The sequence below is a fragment of the Taudactylus pleione genome, unplaced genomic scaffold, assembly GCF_031769625.1.
Source record: "Taudactylus pleione unplaced genomic scaffold, aTauple2 ptg000627l, whole genome shotgun sequence".
NCBI classification, from domain to species: domain Eukaryota; kingdom Metazoa; phylum Chordata; class Amphibia; order Anura; family Myobatrachidae; genus Taudactylus; species Taudactylus pleione.
This window is the reverse complement of record NW_028285029.1, coordinates 4929425-4955143: the sequence shown is the minus strand read 5'-3', so window position 1 is coordinate 4955143 and position 25719 is coordinate 4929425. Positions and strand designations below refer to the sequence as shown.

At 42.1% G+C, this 25719-nt stretch overlaps 1 protein-coding gene across 1 annotated transcript in view; it reads left to right on the top strand.

Annotated features, from left to right (window-relative positions):
- Window positions 1–276: 276 nt before the first annotated feature.
- The window catches only part of LOC148479276 (vomeronasal type-2 receptor 26-like), a 104785-nt gene continuing 79342 nt past the window's right edge, over window positions 277–25719 (top strand). Inside the window, exons 1-3 of the mRNA XM_088454692.1 lie at window positions 277–408; window positions 486–529; window positions 8614–8905. Coding sequence (XP_088310818.1) covers window positions 277–408; window positions 486–529; window positions 8614–8905 — 468 coding nt within the window. The remainder of the gene's footprint in view (window positions 409–485; window positions 530–8613; window positions 8906–25719) is intronic.

Genomic DNA, 25719 nt, shown 5'->3' with positions numbered 1-25719 from the left:
CTTGAAGCTTTATAAAGGATGGTGCTTGAAATCATTGTTCTTCCTCTGTTAACCATGGTTGCCTGCAAGGAAACACATGCAGTCATCATTGCTTTGCACAAAAGGGCTTCACAGGCAAGGATATTGCTGCTAGTAAGTGTTCACCTAAATCAACCATTTATTGGATCATCAAGACCTTCAAGGAGAGAGATTCAATTGTTGTAAATAAGGCTTCAGGGCACCCAAGAATGTCCAAGCTCCAGGACCATCTCTTAAAGTTGATTAAGCTGTGGGATCATGGAACCACCAGTGCAGAGATTGCTCAGGAATGGCAGCCAGCAGGCAGATGTGAGTGCATGTGCATGCTCAGTGAGACAAAGAGTTTTGGAGGATGGCCTATTTGTCAAGAAAGGCAACAAAGATCATCAGGTACAGACAAATATTCTGCAAAAGGTACAGGGATTGGACTGGGGTAAAGTTTTTTTCACTGATGAATCCCCTTTAAGATTGTTTGGGGCATCTGGATAAATGCTTGTCTGGAAAAGGAAAGGTGAGTGCTACCATCAGTCCTGTGTCTTGCCAACAGTAAAGCATCCTGAGACCATTCATGTGTGGGGTTGTTTTTCAGCCAAGGGAGTGGGCTCACTCATAATTATGCTTAAGAACACAGCCATGAATAAAGAATGGTACCAAAACATCCTCCAAGAGCATCTTCTTTCAACCATCCAAGAACAGTTTGGTGATGAACAATGCATTTTCCAGCATGATGGAGCACCTTGCCATAAGGCAAAAGTGATAACTAAGTAGCTAGGGAAAAAAAAACATTGACATTTTTAGCCCATGGCAAGGAAACTGTCCAGACCTTAATCCCATTGAGAATTTGTGATCAATCCTCAAGAGGCGGGTGGACAAACAAAAACACACAAATTCTGACAAACTCCAAGCATTGATTAGGCAAGAATGGGTGGCCATCAGTCAATATTGATTGACAGCATGCCAGGGCAAATTGCAGAGGTCTTGAAAAAGAAGCGTCAACACTGTAAATATAAACTCTTTGCATAAACTTCATGTAATTGTCAATAAAAGCCTTTGACATTTATGAAATGCTTGTAATTTTACTTTAGTATACCACAGTAACATCTGCTAAAAAGGTCTAAAAACACTGAAGCAGCAAAATTGCGAAAACCAATACTTGTGTTATTCTCAAAACTTTCGGCTATGGCTGCACATTGTTTCCAGATGGACTAAATGAAACTCTTGAATTAGACATTTAGTAAAACAATCCTTAATATTCCTAAATATATAGATAATATTTAATATTAGAAATGGGTGCTCTAAATATATATATATATATATATATATATATATTTAGGGCACCCATTTCTATATATATATTTAGGGGTGAGCGGGTTCGGTTTTACTCGGTTTTACTTGGTTCTTATCGCCACTTTACCTCAAATTTGGCTCGATTTTATTCGCTATCCAAAACACATGTTCGGCGATAGCCAATAAAAAGATCCGAGTAAAACCGAACCCGCTCATCCCTAATATATATATATACACACACACACAATCTATGTACGCATAAGGATCAGATATTGTACTTACATAACTTCATGGTAAAAACCAAAATATATTTACAGTAATAAGGTTCAGTTACTAAAGTATAATGATTCCAATTTTTCTGACTGAGATTCAACAACACACTTTGTTGTAGATTAATAATATGTACATCTGTTTAAACAACATATAACCTTGTCATAATTATTATAAATTAAAATTACATCATTAGGAGTTATTCTCGGTTGCTCTCTGCACAGTGCTGAGTGCATTATTTGTGTTTGTTGTACGTAAATGGGATGTGGATCTTTAGTCCATCCTATCAATGAGGAATTGAATGTATAAATCAACTGATTATAAAAAATATCATATTGTTATTACTTGACAATGTATTTGTAACACTGTATGGTATAAATGTATTTGCATTTAGAAAGTCTAGTTATTGGGCTTTAATAATTCAAAAATATTTTTTGGACTCAATAACACATTGTGCTGGGAACAAACAAAAAATAATGCACACTCACTTATAGAATATGCAACCTGGTTATATTTAATTATGTTTTAAGAATATAAAGTTTGGTGCTCCTTGGTTATTTATTATTGTTTACATTATATCAAATACTGAATATAAATATATACAGTATCTATGGAGTTGATATTGGATGTAAATCTTGAGCTTGTTTTGTGAATTTTAGGAAGTAAATATGTCAAATGACTGATTACAATTGTTTTTATTATATTGATATTATGTGAGAAATGGCTTATTAATATTGAAACATTATTTGAATATTCTTAATTGGTTATTTGGTTTTACCCTGTATTTGAGTATTTTGAATTTATGAAGAATTATTGAGAAAACTCTCTTCCATTAAATTAACAATAAAAATAAGACTACTCTGCTAAACTCTTTTTTAATATTCTATTCACGCTGATCAATTTTTTCCTTGAGAAAAGCCATGAAGAAATACTAAGCGGCTGGCTCTTTGCTAAACAAACTGATGCGCCAGTGGGATTCTGGGAATAAACTGCCTATCTCACAGTCCAGCTGTTACACTTCACCGAGCATCAGCTCTATGACAAGCCTGTGCTCCCGTGAAATAGTTGAGAGCTACCTTGTGTGGGTAACATATCACTGAGTACTTTGTGCAGCCTCCATGAACCAGCAAAACTTGTGTATGCATAAACACATTACACAGTCAGTGGACATAGGCCTTGATTCAGAGCTGGACGATCTGACAGAGCACTTGCTCTGAATCAGGGACGGGCTATTTTTTTTTACAACGGCCTCCTGGCCGCTTGCATAGCTGTGGGTGACCACCCACAGCTATAGTGAGCAGCCAGGAAGATGGTCGCGATGGTCATTGCCGCAAGCCCCAGAGAGATTTCAGCTCTAACAGAGCCAAAATCTCTCCCACTGACATCACTTGTGATGTCAGTGGGGCCACCCCCAAATGGAGGCATTCACATGGGAACGCCTCTGTTTGGGCAGCCACTCCCCCAGCCCACCAACCAAAGGGGGCGAGCTGTCACTCACCATCAACAGCTTGCCCCCTTTGTTGCGAGACCCGGAGTGACTGATTGCCCAACACGATCCGGGTATTGCGCATGCGCACGACGGAGCTGGCTACTTCATGCACATGCGCACTGGCCCACCATTGACCCGATTGCGAGCACACTGCGCTTGTGACCGAGTCTTAATCAGGCCCATAGTTCAGAACTGGGGAAAAAGCATACACCGGTGATACAGATTTTTTTATACTGGGGACATTTCTTTCACATATATAAATGTACCACTACTGTATAGGCAGCAGTTAAAAAGGACATTGTAATAATACAATATGCCTACATAGGAACTGGCACAAACAAGTAGGAGATTACTTGGATTATATAAATCAGATCTATCCTGCTTGGCATATTTCTTTGATTCAAGGATAGGGAATATATCTTTATTGATCTTTAGAGCTATAGTAGAATTATTGCACTGTATTTTATTGATATCTACATTGTATGTTAATATGCAATAGTATTAGTAAATTACATTTTTTATAAATTGATGTGTGGTTTTTCCAACAAGCGCTCCATCTACATTTTTTAGATTTTCTGTATATATCAATACCAAGCAGGAAATCCAAGATAGATTCACTAAGAAGAAGAATTTTATAAAAAGAAAGCACTGAATCAGCAAAAGATTTAATATGTTTTAATATATCCCAATTAAGATAAAGTTATCCCAAGTTAAGATAAAAGTATAATGGTATTAACCATATACCAGATATAAGCTGACAATTATATATAAATTATTCCAACATACATCACAAATAATGGGCCCACAACACATAAATACTAAAATAAATAGAATCTTAGTCTAACCTGTATTACGTAGCAATGTGCACATATCATTTAAAACTGTCTTAAACCATGGATGCTCATTTAGTAGAGAGACCTCCTCTTTTGTATAGTTATACAGATACAACTGTAGCAATCATGCATTGAAATCCAAATTGATACACAGCATATAACTTCACTGGCAAGATCTGTTTCTGGGCAGTGTGCTGTTTCAAACTCCCAACAGTCCTGGTTCAGGTATACTCCTTAGATGTGAAAAAGGCACATTATATTTGGGCAGTTTGTTTGTTCCTTTAAGCAATATTATTCCCTGCTGTTATAGGTACACTTAATTCACATTCCTTCAGAGGCTTTAAGCTTCGTTTAAAGCTATGAGATTCCTCTCAGAAAATTAATGCAGTCTTGGTCTTATGTCCAACATGGCCATGTAAAAATAAAAAGGAATATAACATAAAAATATATATAAAAAATATTCTTTTTACCGGGATGTATGTCTGCCATGTCTGGGGATCTTCTGATCAGGCAGCTTACTGCGGCTACACACATCTATTGATTGTGCTGTTGCACCTGTGTATTATCAAGGTGGCCACAGCTGTGTTCCATAGGAATCGTCCGAGTAATATGCTTCCTGTGGCTTCCCTTGGTAAAGGGAATTAGTTTCTGTGGGTACCCTTGCAGATTACATTCAGCATGTAAGTGAATGTGGATCCGTATTGCCGGCATCTCTGGAATTTTCTGTATATATCAATACAAAGCAGGAAATCCAAGACAGATTCACTAAGAAGAAACCAGCAGTGGAGGCCAAATGGCTTTGCGGAAGGTCTGAAGTAAAAAATGTAGAAAGCAACAAAATAATACCCCCAAGTGACCCAGCAATCCAACCCAGGTAACTAACAGGGTTTAACACGGGAGAAACCAGTGAAACCCTGCACTGTGAACAGTGCACTCCGGGTCATGCTGACCTCGAGTGCACCGCATGCTGGCCAATTGGTCAGGCTTCAGTGGCGCTTGGAGATGACATCATCTCCAAGCATCCACTTCAAAGCCAGAAAAGCTGGGTCTATGCAGACTCGGCTCTGGTCTGAACGGTGCCTACTTGGGAATTCCTTGGGTTGGCGCTGGCTAAATTCCGGGTCTGATCCGGACAGGAGCTCTGGGGCTGATTCAGACCTGCTCGCAAGTGCACAGCATTTGCAAGTGTGTCGAAGTTTGCCCCTGCACATGCACCATGTCCAGCGTGCGCAAGCGAGAGCCCCAGTGAGCAACTGAAGTTTAGTTGCTCTGGGGCTCGCTACAAGATGGGGTGGATGTCGATGTTGACTGACAGCTCACCCTGTTTTATAGGTGGGTAGGGGGGTGGTTGAGCAAATGCAGGCATTCCCTAAGGAACATCTGGCATTTGTGGGTTGCCCTACTGACATCATTAGTGATGTCAGTAGTGGACTTCCTGCTCTATTAGAGCAGGAAGTATATTTGGGCATGCCAGAGCTGAGACCCTACCACAGGGTCTCCTCGCAAGCCCGATGGTCGCAATAATCATGACCATCTCCAGGCAACTCACAAAAGCTGTTGGTGGTCACCCACAGCTTAGTGAGTGGCCTGAAGAAAAAAAAATTCCCGCCCTGATTCAGACCGAGCGCTCAACCGCAGAGAGAGGCTCTGAATAAGGCCTCTGTTCCAACTCCAGGTCAGACCCGAAATTTAGGTGTAAAAGGGGTTTAAATATGGCTTTTCTAAGAGCTGAGTTGCCCAAAGTAATGCATCACCTTTTAAAAGTTGTGCATCAAACATAATTGTATTGAATCTGATAAAAATGTTCAACAAAGCATTTGTAAAAATCAAATAACATTGGCCCCTAATTTGTTGATACTGGATCTTATCCCCTACAAGCTTTTTTTTGACAACTTAATCAAATTTTGAAGAACAGCAGAAGGGCTGGGCCCAAAGCATAAGGAACAGAGCAGAAAGCAGAAATGCCTATGAGGCTCCTATTGTAATTAGTCTATTTAAACCTGAATTTTCAAAAAGATGTCCTTGAAGAGTCTGTATGGTCTAAATTAGTGCAACCTCTGAAGATTGGGTGATGGCCCCAGTGGAATCCATGAAAGGGGTAAAAGCTTTTCTGACATGGTAACTGGACACTTGTGTTACTTGTTTCACAAGGATTAGGTCCCAATAACCAGATCCTGAAAAAGTCACAGAGAGGTATGTTAACTGGATGTACAGTAACTGATAAACAAGACAAGGTTGTGGCCAGTACAGTATAGTTACGGCAATTAATAGAAGTTAATAGATGTCAGAGATGGTTGTGACAGGCATAGTAGTGGTTTAGTATATGGATCAATGTGGGTTAGTACATGGATTAGTGGTTTAGTACATGCATCAATAGGGACAACCATTGTGACAATTATTCTTCCATTTGTTTCCTTTTAGAATAGAAAGTAACCATGTTTTTCTTTCTCTCAACAACCCATATTTTTAAATGCACCCCTATTACGTCTATCTAGTAAAACCACTTATTAAAAAGTAATTGTAGAAGTTTTCACATTATTTTTTGTCAGAGAGTAAGCTGTCACCATATTCAGTACTGACCACAACTTGTACTAGCTGGGACAGGACTATACAAATAATAAAAAGGGAAAAGGGTATTCTCTTTGGTGCACTATAGAAGTTGTTATGTAAAATATATCCTTTATTTAACTTATTAAAATTGTGCACCATACCAGTGAAATATTAAAAGCAACAATTCATATTAAAGATAACATAGAAGTTGGCACGCTTACAGGAAATTCGTATCCGTGTATTAAATAGAACATATATTTCACCTTCCCAAAGGAAACATTTTGTTCCTACCAAAACGAGTTCTTGCCTTAAATGCAAGGCCTCTTGTGCCACAATTTCCCATAATTTCTGGTCTTGTAGGAAGATTAGGAAATTCTGGTGTAAAATACTAGATTATCTGTCGACGTCTCTTCATGCCCGGCTACTTAGGACAGCCAGTGCCTTACTTTGTGCAGATTTCTCTTTATGGGAGGAGGACCATGAAATAACCCACCTATTATCTTTATTACCAGTTATAGTTACAGTAGCCAAACAAATTATTCTGCAACATTGTATTTATCGGGCCACCCCTACATTGGGGGAATGGAAGTTAGCTTTGCTAGAGGTTCTTTATCACAAATCTCGCATGGCCACATTTTTCTTTGAAAAAGGAGTGATTTCCTTCCACAAAAAATGGGGAGAATACTGTATATTGATAGTCTCCCGACCCAAACTCAGGAACAGATATGGAGAGTCTTAGAAAATACAAATTGTTTTTTTGTTAAGACAGCTTAACTAAAGCAGCTAAATACTAATATATCCCTCTGTTTGCTACATTCTTTCTTTTCTTAGTAGCAAGGTTTTCAAATTTTGAAAATAATCTTATACTACATTTTATACTTTGAATCTGATTGTTTTTATTTTTTCTATTTTGTTATGTTTCTTATTTAATTTTATTTAATTTAATTATTTAAATTTATTTACTTAATTATTCTTTGATACAGTATGGTATTTTCACTTTATTTTTATGATTTTATATGATCCAAGTAATGTTAGTTTATTTAACTAATGTTATATATGAAGTTACTTGCTGATGGCAGGGCATCTATCCTGTTTGTTGAAACAAAACAAAAAAAATCACAGCAGTTTTGATTGTGTGAATTTTATTGCAGACTAAGTGAAGATTTGGTTATTTTATTTATGACTCTGTACACGTTACTTTTTTGTCTGTATATGTTTGTATTGCTTTTTCACTGTACAATAAATAGAATTTATGAAAAAAAAAGAAAATATGAAGCAATAAAATTTGCAAAGTTGTGAAATAAACAGATATTCATTTCTGGGCTCTAAATTTTAAATGCCATAATATTGTAGGTACTGTATATATTGCCTTAAATTATGGGATGAGGGTGTTCCCTCTTATTGATGAATGCACTTTCACACAGTAAAAGGGATGTGGCAATTAATTGTTACCACAATTGTATCTCAATTCAGTAACCACTTATATTATTATCAGTAAACTGCACAAATTATCAGTTCATCAACATATGAATATGATATTGAGAATGAAGTAACTGACCCTCTTTATTATGGACCAAGGGAATTGACACTCACTTATATAATTTAGATTAGTCTGGTTTATCATTCAACCTTATTCTTGAATAATGTTCCTTTAGATATTAAGATTCCAATTATCTATTTATTAACAGTATTAACTGACTTACACTGTGCAGAGATTGGTATTATTAGTATATCATAGTGTATTGCAATATATTGCAGAACACTGAGGCAGGCACAATCATACAGCACATTACGCAGGTTAGTGCTCATATCTGACAAATGGTTGCTAGGATGAAGATAGGGGATTCCATGTGGTTTATATCAATGAAATCCAGCCAATATATTCAGATTGGCAAAAAGTATTTTATTAAATACCATCTGCATGTGCTGATCCAGACAGAGATCTTTCTGACCCCATGTGATATTACACAGGAGTATGAGATGGGTGGTATTGCTGAGCCTTCTAGTCCAGATAGTTATTATTTATGTTTTTAATCATTTAAATGTGAAAAATAATTTGGAAGAAATGCGTTATATATTTATTAAGTCATTTTAACTGGAGGAAATAATACTGAACCTTGAAAAATGTTACAATTTACAAAAAAAAGGTTGTTTATTTTTAAACAGTGTACATCGTAGAGAATACAGACATATCAGAACTTTTATCTTTGCAATTAATCAGATTAACCAGAACCCAGACCTTCTGCCCAATATTACTCTGGGTTATCATCTGTACGATTCTTGTGCAAATGACAATAAAGCTGTGGAAGATGTATTACAGATATTGTCTGGACACAAAAAGATGGTGCCCAATTATATGTGTATGGAACATGGTAAAGTAGTTGGGTTTATTGGAGACCTCAACTCTCTCACCACCCTTACAATGGCATGGTTGCTGAATGTATATGGCTATACACAGGTAAGTGCTATCAGATCTGATTAAATTATTTACATTTACAAGACTTTAATGTTTATGTGATTGTTGCTGCTTCAAGGAACAACATTTTTGGACCAGACTGAGAATTTAATTTACCAACATGAAAGAAATTATAACAATATACGACATTATGTAAACACTCTCAGGAGCATTCTAGTACCTCACTGCCTCAGATTGTGCATACCAAGTGCCACCACAATTAAACATACCTGTAGTAAATTCTTAAAAAATAATGGTGCAATCATAAAGCCCCAGTACTTCAAGGAGAGATGACATTCAGAACATATGTGTCTAGAAATGAAACAGCACTTTAAATGTATATGTAGTCTTAGGGGTAAAGTTCCTAAGAATCATGTCTGGCTGAGTTTTAACTTGCTTAGCATCAAATGGACATGGGATAGTTTTGTCAGCTAAACATACAAAAATTGTGTTTTGCTAAATCCCAAACATAACCAACACTCAGATTTTTAAGCTGGATCTGGTTCAGGGAATACAGGAGGCAAAAAGTGTGGTTGGGTCCCCCGTACTCCAATGAACAAGCACTGTGCACCTAAGCCGGTCCTGGTTGAGGAAATGCAAAGTAAAAAAATGCATAGGGTTCCCCCGTATTGCCATCAAACAGCACAGGGCTCTTACTAGCAAGGTTGTAATGCCACAACCATGGACTATGCTTCATGGGAACCCCCACACAATGCATTCATTAACCCACACTAGTCAGCCCAGGCTGGGGATCCCTGGGGAGTAGGCAATCACCCCAATAAAGGGTACCCTATATAGGGGCTAATGCCTGGGATATTCCCCATCTCTGGCTGGTGGATGCGAGATTGACAGTCTTATATAAGAGGTAACAACTAATATTGTCATTTACATGGGGACTATAGGTCCCAGTGAGCATCTCCCACATGCTGGCACTTAGAGAACCACAAGTACCAGCATGTGGGGCACTAAGGGCCCAATGTTACCTCTAGTCCCACTGTATAATATATAGTTAAATAATGACATTACACACATATTGTAGGTTAGATTATTTTATCATACATACACTCACGTCTGCATTTACACTAACTACTTACCTTGTCCCTTGCACTGGTCTGTGCCCTTGTCCAGTAGCATCCCTGATTGCACTAAAAAAACATACTCACAAACCCCTATGTTCAGGTCTTCTTCAGTCTATATATTCAAAGGTTTGAACCATGGGGTTATTCAAGATCTGTCATGCTCTCCCTATACTCTAGTATTGGGACTTAAATTTATCAAAATCCAAAAATATTATATTTTTAGACCTTTACTGCAGGAACATTCACCATTTTTAAAAGGCATTTTCTCCTGCACCCTAGCAGTGAAAGGAATTGAGGAGACAGCTGATTTTTGCATCAGCTGTCTCTGCACCGGAGCAAAGTTGAATTGCTCCAATGAATATGTATCCACTGCTGCTACTTGCAGCAAGTTTAATACTTAATTATTGTGGGCCACACATCCCCCGAAAATTTAAATAATTAATGGAACCCAGAGTGAGCATAGAAAAATAGGATGAAAATCAAGTATCAGGAACTGTCCATACCCTTAGGGTTATTCTGCTCTATCTAGGTGGGGCTCCCGGCCTAGGGGATCTCAGAGTGCACTGTTGATTGGTTCCCAGCATAATGGAGGTCTCAGGGGTTTGGAGCTCTAGCGTCTGTTACCATCCAGTGAAAGTGATCCTCTGTGGAGGACAGTGAGCCGGGGGGTTCAGGTGACTATCGGAGTGACTGTGGCTAGGTCTCCTATTTGCGGCCGAATCCAGGTGTGGCTAGACCTGCCCAGAAGTGCGGAGTCTAACTCACTTGGTGGTTTTCTCCAGTGACCCCTCCAATTGGGATTTGGTTTTCCTCTGCACCAAGTGAGCAGGTCGCGGCCCTCTGGACAGGTACCTGGGAATGGCAGAAGACCGGGTACTATTTTACGTTAAGTTATTGCTAGAAAACGGGAGATACACTGTAACACAATTAGAAATCCTGATCACCGGCTTGCATAAGATTATTGAGAATGTACTAAGAATCACTAAGAAATCCAGGAGCTGACTAGCTCAGCAGCTCAGGGAGATGTGAACACAGGCAGGTACTGGAGTTTGCTAAATATGCAGGAAAACACAAACATATACTGGGGATTGCACATACAAGAGTAGAGTAGACTCAAGGAATATATTGGGAATGCTAGAAATGTGGTACTGGACAAAGGCCAAATACTGGGAGAGCTAGAAATGCTGGTACTGGACAAAGGCAAAATCCTGGGAGATTGCACAGACAAGACATATAGAGAAGTTAGGCATACACTGGGAGAGTGCTAACTGCAAGTGCAGATTTGCACCGACAAGACACAGAGCAGATTGACACAGACATGTGCTGGGACATCCAGCTGTGAGCTAATTAATACCAGCAGGTAATCTGACACTTCAGTGATACAGGGTAATAGCCACAGGAAAGCTGCAGTAGAATTAGCAGCACATATACAAAGACACACAGGGAAGGGACATGAAACACTGAAGTACTCAGAGAAAGCTAAAGTCTCTGAGTAAGGTTTAGCATTGAAGCTAATACAGGAAACTGGGAAACTGTGAGCAGGCTGAAGCAACATGCTGAAGGATTAGCACAGAGCTACAGTGGGAGTAACACAGGCACTTGGAATAACAAAGTTGAACAGCATCTTCCTTGAGTTCTGGAGGCGGATTTATACCAAGGGGTAGCAGATTACTGGAGCACAGCATCAGCTGACTGAAATCATGCTACCATAAGTTAAGAGTACTGTCACATGTGAGGAACTGTCATGGCGGCGCCCATGAGGGGAACTCCGATCCCGAGCACACACAGCCGACCATGGAAGCTCGCAAAAAGCACCTAAGGCAGAATACTCAGCCCACATCCATCACTGCACCAGATGTCTGACTGCAAGGAAGTCAGGGGAAGTCGGCAAGGAGATGAGAGAGGCCGATCCTAGGCTGAACCCTGACAGTGTCATTCCACCGGCTCTGTACACTTGGCACTGCCATAGTGGACCCGGCCAGCCAAGTGTATTGCTGAGAGGCTCCTAGCATGGTCCTGGTCTCAAGGGGCTTGGAGCTCTGGCTTTGTATCCGCCAGCTCCAGAAACTGGGTGTCGCCATATTGTCATGGTCAGCTAACCTCTAATCTCCTGTTGCAGCTAGGCTGGTGCTAAACTGACCACATCAGCAAATTCTGATGAGACACAGGTTATAAGTTCCTTTCCCTGACAGGATTCAGTGCCTGAGCTTTGTCACTGATAGATGTGCTAAGCTCTAGTTCCCTGGCTAGTTGTCTTAGACTCATTGATGTTCCCACTCTGGCTACAGTCTGTGCTCCAAGTTCTGTCCCACTCTAACTACAGTCTATGCTCCAAGTTCGGACCCACTCAGGCTCCAGTGTGTGGTCCAAGTCTGGTTCCAATCCAGTCCTAGTCTGTGCTTTATTCTGATACCATTGGTCACAGTTTGTGCTCTTAGTCTCATCCCAATCCGGTCACATAGTTTTTTCCAGTCTGGTCCCACTCCAGTTCCAGTGTGTGCCCCAAGTCCAGTCCTACTCTGGCTCCAGTCAGTAGAAGAACTATGGGAGACAATGGAGTCATTTTCCGCCACACTCCAGCCCTGAAGGAGGCACCTCCACTCCTCCATTGTCCCCCATTCCATGTCCTCCTGCTGCAGTGCTAAAACAGAGTTGAGTACTGATCATGAATCTGCTATTCCAGTTGTCACTGCCTGTCAGCCCAGGTAGATCCATGTGTCTGCAGTACAAAGACTGGCTGCTGTGCTTCCAGAATTTGTGTTCCACTGGGGAATGCAAACTGGAAACTACTGGCTTCTGTCTCCCCTCCCACAGCTTCAGCTGCTTGTCCATGTCCACCACTCCCCCCTGCCTCAATGGATATTTTAGTAGGTACCCAGCAGGAGCAGAGCAACAGGGCATGTATCCTCTCCTTCCCATTATGTCTGCTGGCACTGCAATCAAGACATGACACTAGCCCCTTACAGAGCAGCACTAGGTGGTGTCAGCATCCAGTCCCCGGCAGCTGGTTCAGTCTCCCTGATGCTGCCCAGGACTTTGTACAGTACAATAACCCCTCACCCTCACCAGTCAGTAGACTCCTCAGGGTCTGCTTGGAGGACTTCTTCCCTGTGAGTTCCTTCTCAATACTCCTACTATCCTGCCCCCTGCTTCCCACTATAACTCATGTTCTGCCCCCTGATTCCCACTACTCCTCCCTTCCTGCCCCCTGCTTCCCACTACTCCTCCTATCCAGCCCCCTGCTTCCCACTACAACTCCTATCCTTCCCCCTGCTTCCCACTACTCCTCCCATCCTACTTCCCACTACTACTCCCATCCTGCCCCCTGCTTTCCACTACTCCTCCTTTCCAGCCCCCTGCTTCCCATACAACTCCCATCCTGACCCCTGGTTCTCACTACTTCTCCTATCCTGCCCCCTGCTAACAACTACTACTCTCATTCTCCCCCCTGCTTCCCACTACTTCTCCTATCTTGACCCCCTGCTTCCCAATACTACTTCCATCCTGCCCCCTTTTATCCCATGTCTATTACTCCCATCCTAACCCCATTTTCCTGATTCTATAACTCTCATTCTGCCCACAGCTGCCTTGGAGTGAATAGAACTTGTGCTTTAAGTGCTAGCCATGTTGAGGGAAATAGGCTAACCAATCCTACCCCCTGGCCCACCCTAACCACTAGCCCCTCCTACAGAACATACCTGTAACCTGTCTTACCACCCCATGGCCTCCTATCGATACAGTACCCCCTAGCTCAGTGTCATACACTACCCACCCCCTCCCTGGCCCCAGAGGCATACACTGACCACCACACTCCCCAGCCCCAGTTACATACACTATCCACCCTATGACACCCCAATCCCCATAGCTAGGGACATACACTTCCTACCCTACCTCCTCCAGCTCCCTAGATACAGAACCACCAACCCAGGGATATACATTATCCACCCTATCCAGGCCAATTTGTTTGTTTTTTCTGTGGGGGCTAAAGTGTTTTTTTATTTCCTGTTGGGTCACTGTGTTTGATTTGTTTTTTTTTCTTTTCTGTTGGGAGCCAATGTGTTTATTTTACTGTGGGGGCCAACATGTCTTATTTTTTGTTGTGGGGCTAGAGTTTTTATCCTATGGAGGCCAATGTGTTTATTTTTTCTGTGAGGGCTAATGTATGTGTTTTTTGTTCCAATGGAGGCCAATGTGTTTCATTGTTTTATATGGAGGCTAATGTATGTGTTTTTTCCTATGGAGGCCAATGTATTTATTTTTTTCTATGGGAGCTAAGGTGTATTTTTTTCTGTGTGGCTCAATGTATTTATGTTTTTCTTTGGGGGCCAATGTGTTAATTTTTTTCTTGTACAATGTTTTTTGTCTGTGAATGCAGTTGAATTGCACCATGTATGATTCATACAGCATTGCAGTACAGATACAGGCACATATAATATATAAAAACATTTGTTTTTGGCATTCCTAAGTGGCCACAGGGGGTTGGCTAAGCAGAAACAGATGTAACATAGTTTGGGTGTGTTCATGACATTGCTGTGTACAGTATAGAGATGCTATATTGCTCACATTAGAGGCCATACTCAGACTTGTGATAATGCACCTAGCATAGGGCTGGTGAAAGTTGAAATGGTTGTGTCTAAACACTACACAGCATGATTGCAACTTCTGTAGACATTGGATGTAGGCATCTCAGTCTATGCATATTTGAATGTACTGTACACCAGGGAAGGGCATCATAGCTACATTGGCCTAAAGTCGCAGATGCAATTGCAAAACCTGGAAAAGTCACAGATGCAAGATGCAAGGAAAGCTGAAACTGCATCCATCTAAAAATCAGGCCCTCTGAGGAGGGATCCTGTCCCCTCGACAGACCCACCACATCTACAGTCCCTGCACCTATTTGAACTGCTTCCATAAAATTCCAGATTTGTCTTTATATTAGGGATGAGCGGGTTCAGATTTCTGAAATCCGAACCCCCCCGAGCTCCCCCCAATCGTATCTGAGTCAGGCTCGACTTTTCCTGCCTGACTCGGATCTGAAATCGGGGCAAAACATCATCATCCCGCCTTCTGGATCTCGAAGGTTTTGGATTCTATAAAAGGTCCCCACGTCGGTGCCATTTCTCAGTCCAGCTGTAGACAGTGAAGAGGGTTGGTTGGAGCTAGGGCTGGCTGGGCTGTGTTGTGCTGCTGTTGTCCATAGGGGCAGTGTCCACTCAGTCCATAGGGGGCTGACTGGGCTGTGTTGTGCTGCTGTTGTCCATAGGGGTTGGCTGGGCTGTGTTGTGCTGCTGTCATAGGGGCTGGCTGGACTATGTTGTGCAGTGTCCCATAAAGGCTGTAGTCCTAGAGGGGTGCAGAAGTGTTGTCCAGGGGGTGATCTGTGCATCAGGGGTGCTCCCCCAAAGTTCACTCCAAAAGAAAATATTTTTATTTTCTGTGTTTGTGCGTTGTGTGTGCAGTAGCCTCACGTGCATCAACAAAGTAGCTCCTAGTGTGCACCTGTGTCATAAATCAATGGCCTGCTGGCTTGTCTGTTAAATGGTGCTGTAACCCAAAAAGTGCACTCCAAAAAAAATAAAAAATAAAAATGTTTGAGTTTGTGAATTGTGTGTGCAGTAGCCGCACGTGCATCAACAAAGTAACGCCAAGCGTGCACCTGTGTCATAAGTAGAGGGCCGACTGGCTCATGTGTTAAAGGGTGGTGTAACCCCCAAAGTGCACTCCAAACAAAATAAAATAATATTTTCTGTGTTTGTGAACTGTGTGCACTGTGGCTGCATGTGCATCAACAAAGTAGCAGCGCCAAGCGTGCGCCTGTGTCAGAAGTAAAGGGCCAGCTGGCTCATCTGTCTGTTAAAGGGTGGTGTAACCCCCAAACTGCACTCCAAACAAAATAAAAAATATTTTCTTTGGTTGTGAATTGTTTGCACTGAGGCTGCACATGCATCAACAATGGAGTAGTGCCAAGCATGCGCCTGTGTCCCATAAGTAAAGGGCTGGCTGGCTGGCTTGTCCATTAAAGGGTGCTGTAATCCCCAAAGTGCACTACAAAAAATATATATATATATATTTGTGTTTGTGAATTGTATGCACAGTAGCCGCACGTGCATCAACAAAGTAACTCCAAGCGTGCGCCTGTGTTATAAGTAAAGGGCCGGCTGGCTTGACCGTTAAAGGGTGCTGTAACCCCCAAAGTGCACTCCAAACAAAATAAAAAATATTTTCTGTGTTTGTGAATTGTGTGCACTGTTGCTGCACGTGCATCAACAAAAGAGCAGCGCCAAGCATGTGCCTGTGTCCCATAAGTAAAGGCCTGGCTTTCATTTCCATTAAAGGGTGCTGTAACCCCCAATGTGCACTCCAAAAAAAATTAAAACATATATTTTTTTGTGTTTCTGTATTGGGTGCACAGTAGCTGCATGTGCATCAACAATGTAGTGTCAAGCGTGCGCCAGTGTCATAATTAAAAGGCCGACCAGCTGGCTTGACCATTAAAGGGTGCTGTAACCCCCAAAGAGCACTGCAAACAAAATCAAAAATTATTTTCTGTGTTTGTGAATTGTGTGCACTAATGCTGCACGTGCATCAACAAAGGAGCAGCGCCAAGCGTGCGCCTGTGTCTCATAAGTAAAGGGCCGGCTGGCTTGATTTCTAAAGGGTGCTGTAATCCCCAAAGTGCACTCCAAACAAAATAAATACTTATTTTCTATGTTTGTGAATTGTGTGCACTGTGGCTGCACATGCATCAACAAAGTAGCTCCTAGCGTGCGCCTGTGTCATAAGGAAAGGGCTGGCTGGTTTGACTGTTAAAGGGTGCTGTAACCCCCAAAGTGCACTCCAAACAAAATAAAAAATTATTTTCTGTGTATATGAATTTTGTGCACTCTGTCCGCATGTGCATCAACAAAGCAGAGCCAAGCCTGCGCCTGTGTCAAAAGTAAAGGGCCGGCTGGCTCATCTCTTTTAATGGTGGTGTAACCCCCAAAGTGCACTCCAAACAAAATAAAAAATAATTTTCTATGTTTGTGAATTGTGTGCACTGTGGCTGCATGTGCATCAACAAAGGAGCAGCGCCAAGCATGCGCCTATGTCCCATAAGTAAAGGGCCGGCTGGCTCATCTCTTAAAGGGTGGTGTAACCCCCAAAGTGCAGTCCAACAAAAATAAAAAAATAATTATGTGTTTATGAATTGTGGCCCTCATTCAGATCCGCTCATTAGCGGCAGTACGCTCGTTCCGAGAGATGTTTGCACATCTGCACATGCGTACGGTTTTTAGTACACATGCGCGAACCAGTCAGTGCGGCCGAAAATTGTTTGTACGCTATATAGCGAGTGCCTGCTATTTTGAGTGACAGAATGAGGCGTATGTGGGTGGTAACAGGGGAAGGTGCTTGAAAACGGGGGAGTGGAATTCGAACGCAGGCGTGCTTAAAGGTCAAAAAGGGCGTTTTAAGGGTGTGCATAATTAATCCAGCAGCGTCATTGACCACGTCACTTGGTTTTTTTAAACTCAGAACTGCTCGCAAAATAGCGGTTGAAAAAACCAACCACAAGAATAGCGAGCAGTTCATATGCTGTACGATGTACTCGATTAATCTAATAAATAGCGGACATGATGTATGGTGCGAGCAGCCAGGGGGCGTTTTTATCAAATAAACGAGCGTATGTTTTGCTCGCTCGTTCAGACTTAGAGGTGTGAACAGACTGCAATGTGCGAACGGATCATTTGAATAGCCACCCCTTGTTTTTGAATGAACGAACGTAAATAGCGAACGGCTCTGAATGAGGGCCTGTGTGTGCTGTAGCTGCACATCCACCAACAAAGGAGCAGCACAAGCATGTGCCTGTGTAATAAGTAAAGGGTTGGTTTGCTCGTCCATTAAAGGGTGCTGTAACCCCCAAAGTGCTATACAATTGTGTGCACTGTACGTGCAACCTCAAACTAGCAGCGCCAAGCGTGTGTCTGTCTGTTAAAGTGTGGTGTAACCCCCAAAGTGCACTCCAACAAAAATAAAACATTTTTTTCTGTGTTTGTGAATTGTCTGCACTGTACATTTATCCTCAAAGCAGCAGCAACAAGCATGCATCTGTCTGTTAAAGGGTAAGTGTAACCCTCAAAGTGCGCTCCATAAAAAATAAAAAAATCTTCTTTTTTTTCTTTCTTTATGAATTGTGTGCCCTCTAGCTGCACGTGCATCAACAAAGGAGCAGTGCCAGGGATGCGCCTGTGTCCCATAAGTAAAGAGCCGGCTGGCTCATTTCTTAAAGGGTGGTGTAACCCACAAAGGGCACTAGTCTCCAACAAAAATAAAAAAATATATTCTGTGTTTGTGTGCACCTTAGCCGCACATATATATCAATATAACATAAATGGAGGACCAAACTTTCTCCGATAAAAATAAAATAGGGAAAGATCAAGAATCACTTCCTCCTAGTGCTGAAGCTGCTGCAACCAGTCATGACATAGATGATAAAATGCCATCAACATCGTCTGCCAAGGCCGATGCCCATTGTCATAGTAGAGGGCATATAGAATCCCAAATGAAAAAGTTCAGGAAAATGACCTTAAAAAACATTTAAATCATCTGAGGAGAAACGTAAACTTGCCAATATGCCAATAACGACACAAAGTGGCAAGGAACGGCTAAGGTTTTTCCATATGTTCATTACTAGTGGTTCAGCTTCACATGACGATGGAAGCCCTCATCCCACTAAAAAAAACAAACAAGTTAAGCTGGCAAAAGCACAGCGCAGAACTGTGCGTTCTAAGAAGATATCACAAATCCCCAAGGAGAGTCCAAGTGTGGTGGTGGTTGCGATGCCTGACCTTCCCAGCACTGGACGGGAAGAGGTGGCTCTTTCCACCATTTGCACACCCCCTGCAAGTGCTGAAAGGAGCACCCACAGTCCACTTGCAGATATGCAAATTGAAGATGTCACTGTTGAAGTACAACAGGATGAGGATACTGGTGTAGCTGGCGCTGAGAAGGAAGTTGGTGAGGAGGATTCTGATGGTGATGTGGTTTGTTTAAATCAGGCTCCGAGGGAGACAGTTGTTGTGCTTGGGTTGAAAAAGCCCATCACGGTCATGCCTGGGCAGAAGACCAAACATTCCACTTCTTTGGCCTGGCAATATTTCTATCCAAATCCAGACAACAACTGTCTTGCCATATTTACCATATGTAAAGGTGAAATAAGTAGGGGTAGGGATGTTAACCACCTAGAAACATCCTCCCTTAGACGTCACCTGCAGCGCGTTCATAAAAAGTTACTGTCAAGTTCAGAAACTTTGGCTAAGACTGTAAGCAGTCCAGGTACACCTAAATCCCTTCATCCTGTTGTATCCAAGCACCTGCAAACCAAACCATCAACTCCCTCCTCATCAATTTCCTCCATAGGATCAGAAGTAGTCCTGCAGGCCATGTCACTGGCATGACTGACTCTCATATCCGGGATTCCTCCAGAGGATCCTGCATTGCTACACCTACTGCTGCCACTGCTGTTGTTGCTGCTGGGAGTCTATCATCATCCCATAGTGGAAGTAGGAACAGCACTACTTTTACTAAACAATTGACCCTCCAACAGTTCTTAGCGAGGAGGATGAAGTATGACAGCAGTCATCCTTAAACAAAACAGATAACTGAGGCCCTGACTGCTTTGTTGGTGGTAGACCTGCATCCGGTATCTGCCATTAGTGCAGTGGGATTTAGACAATTGATGGAGGTAGTATGTCCCTGGTTCCAAATCCCATCTAGAATCCACTTCACTAGGCAGGCGATACCGAGACTGTACAGAAACGTCAGAAAGTGTCCTCAGTGTCTTGAATAAGGTGGTTGTACCCAATGTCAACAAAACCATGGGCATGTGGACAAGTGGAACAGGGCAGACTATGGACTATATGACTGTGACAGCCTACTGGGTAGATGTATCACCTTATGCAGCAACAACAGCAGCATCACCAGTAGCAGCACCTCAGAAATGCCAGCTGATTCCAAGGCAGGCTACGCTGTGTATCCCCAGTTTCAGTAAGAGGCACAACACTGACAACCTCTTAGAGAACCTGAGGGAAATCATCGCCCATTGGCATACCCCACTTAGACTCTCCTGGGGATTTGTGATATCTGACAACACCACCAATATTGTGCGGGCATTACATCTGGGCAAATTCCAGCATGTCCCATGTTTTGCTCACACAATAAATTTGGTTGTGCTGAATTTTCTGAAAAGCGACAGGGGCGTGTAGGAGTCGCTTTGGGTGGGCCGAAAAATTTCGGGCCACTTTCGCCATTCAGCGACTGCGTGCTGAAGACTGGAGCACCAGCAAACACTGTTGAACCTGCCCCACCATCACCTAAAGCAAGAGGCTGTAACGCAAAGGAACTCAACCCTCTATATGCTTCAGAGGATGGAGGAGCAGCAAAAGGCCATTCAAGCCTATACATCCACCTATGACATAGGCAAAGGAGGGGGTATGCACCTGACTCAAGCACAGTGGAGAATGATTTTTGTGTTGTGCAAGGTTTTCCAGCCCTTCAAACTTGCCACACGTGAAGTCAGTTCAGACACTGCCAGCTTGAGTCAGGTCATTCCCCTCATCAAGCTTTTGCAGAAGCAGCTGGAGAAAATTAAGGAGGATCTAAGATGGAGCGATTCTGCTTGGCATGTGGGACTTGTGGATGAAGCCCTTCATTTGCTTTGCCAGGATTCCAGGGTGGTCAATCTGAAATCAGACCACTACATTTTGGCCACCGTGCTCGATCCTAGGTTTAAAGCCTATGTGGTGTCTCTCTTTCTGGCTGACACAAGCCTGCAGAGGTGCAAAGACCTGCTGGTGAAAACACTGTCAGCTGAAGCGGAACGTGACACGTCAACAACTCCTTCTTCATTTTCTCCCGCAACTGGGACTGCCAGGAAAAAACTTAGGTATCCTATGCAACCCACTGGTGGTGATGCAGGGCAGGCAGGACCAAGATTGGACCACTGGTCCAGACTGAAGGACCTGGCAACAATTTCTGACATGTCTACTGTCACTGCATATGATACTGTCAAAATTGACAGAATGGTGGAGGATTACATTGGTGACAGCATCCAAGTAGGCATGTCAGACAGTCCGTATCTGTACTTGCAGGAAAAAGAGGCAATTTGGAGGGCCCTGTACAAACTGGCTCAATTTTACCGGAGTTGCCCCCTCTCCAGTGTGTACTCCGAAAGAGTGTTTAGTGCAGCCGGGAACCTTGTCAGCGAATGGCGTAGGAGGTTGCTTCAACAAAATGTGGAGAAGATGATGTTCATAAAAATGAATTATCAACTCTTCCAGGGAGACCAGCCTCCAGAACGTACAGAGGGACCTGTGGTGGTGGATTCCAGCGGGGACGAATTAATACTCTCTCAGGATGAAGATATACACAACACTGAAGAGGGTGAGGAATTGGTAGATGAGGAACATGAGGACCACATCTTGCCTCCGTAGAGCCAGTTTGTGCAGGAACAGATTAATTGCCAGCTTGTTTTGTGGGGGCCCAGACGAATCAATCATTTCAGCCACAGTCATGTGGCAGACCCTGGCACTGAAATGATTGGTTTATTAAAATGGACATGTCCTGTTCATACAACATAAACACAAGGACAATTCTATCTTGCACCTCTTTTTTTATTTGCATTATGTACTGTTTGGGGCCTAGTTTTTCAAACTGCCACCCTGTCTACCTCGGTGCAACATTTTGGACATAAAAACACTATTGTGAGGTGTGAGGTTTTCAGAATAGACTGGAAATGAGTGGCAATTAAGGTTATTGAGCTTATTAATAGCATAGGAGCATAAAAACCCACACATTCTGTGATTTTAGCTGTTTTTATGCTTTTTAAAAAAAAATACAGATCCAAAACACAAAACCCTGAACCGAAAACACGGAAGGGTGGTTTTGGCAAAACCAGTCCATAACCAAAACACGAAGAAAGATCCAGATACAAAACCAAAACACAAAACATGAAAAGTGGCCTATGCACACCCCTACTTTATACCCCAATCTGCCCCTGCTGATCAACATCAGCAGCCCTCCTCCTCACTGACCTAGACTCTATGCTCTGGTCATGGACAGCACATAACCTATGATCTCGACCCTTAGCCTGCTCGGCCGGGTGTACACACAGAGTACTGCGCGGCAGCTTTCACTGTGGGCAGTGGATGGGAGTTGGGAGAGCACTCAGTAATGATAAACTCATGGTACATTTAAAGAGCAAGATAGTGTAGAAATAGAGCAATAATAAGATAGAGCAGATGCACCTCCAGTGATACACACACACATATATTTTTGCACTTTTTAATTTTGGGGTTTGCACCAACATTTATCTTGCCTCTGGGCAGCTGGGGTGAAGTTACACCACTGGCTCCAGTATGTGCTTAAATTCAGTTCCAACTCCAACCCCAGTGTCTGTTCTAATCTGGTCCCAGTATGGCTCCAGTGTTTACTTTGTTCTAGTTCCAGTCCCAGTGTTTACTGTTATTGCATCTACTTTCCAATAATTTCCTGCTGCATAATGTTGAAGCCGGATAATTGGCTGAGACAGAATCTTTTAAAATTAAAATCTGCACGATGCCATTTTGCCAATGGCAACAAGATGTCATTTTAGCGAATCTCACACAATATCAGTACATACGGTGATGTTATTATTTAGCATCGTGTGATTCCAACGCAATAGAACAATGTCAAAAGTCCTCATTATATAAATGCATACATTTACTAAAACATATAATATGAACAATCCTGCAAAACACATACCACGGTGTACTCCACACACACATAGATGCACAATGCTAACTAGCATCTTTTCTTAATATCCCTACACTTACACATTGCACACTTACATAGAAAGGTTCCCTAGAATTAAGGTTAAAATTTAAGGTTATATTCATTATTAATTATGTTATGAATTAACTGTATTAAAGATCTAAGGTTTAGTACATGATAAGCAGACTGTGTTTGGTGCTATTCTGAACCACTGTTTATTTGCAGATCTCTGGTTCCATCAGCAGGGAGATCGATACATGTGTCTGCAAATTATGGATCATAGAGAGTTAGGCATTGAAATGTACCCTGTAATGTAATGTTTATTATCCAGTTTAGACTTATTCTTCGGTGGAAAATGGACACAAAGGGCTGTTGGAGGCTGGATTATTACCATACAAATTGTCCTATGAACTGTGTCATAACTGAAGAACCAGGAAGAAGAACCAGTTGGATTATGCCAACTTGTTCTATTGTATTGCCTATCTCTGTAATGGTACATAAGCAAGCTCTCTGAATCTGATAGTTAGTCATCATTTTCTTTGTATTGACAAAGGCTTCACCTTTGATGCTGGAAATATGGATCCAGAGCGCATGCATATGTATTCGACTGTACCTAGTGATTGTATAATTTGTTTGCGCTAATTGTATTTAGATCATGAGCATGTAACTATCTGCTTGATGGTGAATTATATCTTTTTGTGCTTTGGAACCACAATCTAAGTCTGGAAAGCAATTATTTATTGTGCGACTTATAACGCTAAATAGCAACATTTAAGGTGTATAGATAATTAGGTATTCATAGTTGGGGGCTCATTGAGTGAGATCTTGCTACCAATTTACACGGTAACACACAGTTATCGATCTCTCAGCAAAGGGTGGAGGTGCCATATGCAGGAAAGAACGCATTGTGCCTATGAACACCTGCTACCACTTGATGCTGAGAGACAGCTATCCGTTATTGTGTGAGTTTGTTTATAAAGGTTAGTATTAAAAGGGGAAGTCACACAATAGCATATGCATATTTTGTGTATTGCTGCCACGTGTTCAACGATCATTGTATGTGTAGTGTGATTGCTTGAAAAAACCTCTGAATTATACTTCTGTATTAAGGGAAAAAGGGTTTTATTTTCTGTACAGAAAAGGAGTGTATAATTGAAATGTGTGATTGTAAGTGGAGGCTACTGTCTATTACGCCTAAGTGTAAGTGGAGGTTACTGTCTGTTAAACATCGGTATAAACTCAGGAGGTACCCAACGGGTAACAGGTACAGCACAGGTACCTGCCTCACTAGTACCAGAAATGGAGGTAGCCCCACCAGTACAGGAAGTATTAAAACCCGCTTTAACAGTAGCGGAGATTACTAATACCATACGTAGTAGCAGTAGGCTGAACCCTCAACTAGGTAATCAGGCCAAAGGTAGCATTGTGGCAGGCATCCATCCCGTCCAGACAATAAATGTTCCCAATGGGAATCTGGAAGTGCATGGTGTAGTAGCGATGCATTGTCCATGGACAAGAGCAGAACTACGTTCTATATTGACAGAATTCCATGACCCTAGGAAAGAACTTGCAAAGTGCCAGAGATTTGTAAAGGATTTAGGTAATGCTCATGAGCCAACCAATAAAGATTGTCTAGTGGTATTACGGACATATCTTCCACACAATACCGGCAATAAAAAGTTTATCATGGCCTGTGTATTGGCTGGAAATAGTCCCATAGCTGATGCAGGAAATCAGGACAATGTAACCCACATTGTTACCCAATTGGGTTTATTTTTCTCATTAATTGTTACCTTGAGTAAAATCTTCATGATTAAGCAGAAAGACAGTGAGTCTGCAGCAGATTTTTTTACCAGAGTGCAGCAGACTATTACCCAATACACATGTAGAGGGGACATAAAAGACAACACCCATCACAGTGCTTATGGATGGTCTTAAGGACACTCTAAAGGCCGGGGTTCAGACCTCAATTCCTGGGTGGAGGGGAGTTACAGTGGACACACTCAGGGAATCTACAAATGAACATGATAAAAACATCTTGAGTAAGAGAGAAAAGCAGAGCGAGAAACTAATGGCTGTTAGTATTCAAGTTCTGGAATGAATGCAAATAACACCGCAGCACTCTTACCACACTCAGCCACAATATACTCATCCCATACAACCTCCAAACCCTTATCCCTAAACACAACCACAATCTTTCCTCATTCCCCAATCCACACAGCCACAACCTTTTACAACACATCAACCACGAAGGTGTTATTGATGTAACCAGGAGGGCCATATAAGTAAGTTCTGTAAGGGTAAGAAAATGGAAACACCAAACCAGGGAACACTGACATACCTACAGACAAGGCACCTACAACAGAAAGGACAATTCCAGCCATAATCTGCTCACGTCACAGCAGTGAATGCTTTGCTAGATGAACATAGTCAGCTCTAGAGATCAGGTCACACCTGTAGTATACAGTCAGTCAGGTTAACTGGGGATGTTAGAGAAGAACCTGTAATGTTAATTGATGTTGTTGGTACTAAACATTATTTTCTAGTAGACACAGAGGTGAATAGATCAGTGATAAAATTTCCATCTAATTTACATGTAACCAGCGAAACAGTACCAGCAATGGGAGTAACGGGTAAAGTGCAATATTATCCTTTAACCAAATCTGCAGAGGTTACTATCGGTCCATTGCATACCAGGCACACCTTACTCCTGGCAGCAGCGGCCCCTACTAACCTACTGGGAAGGGATTTGATATGTATAATGGGATGTGTCATTTATTGTACCCCTGATGGTATATTTCTAGATATCCCAGAGAGAGTTGTGCACAAGGTGAGGGATATACTGGACACTCCCAAAAGGTTAATGTTTCACTCTACTGTTTCAGATAAAAATCCATCTCAAGTAGAACAAATGTTATCTCAGATACCGGGGTCCCTCTGGACCAAAGA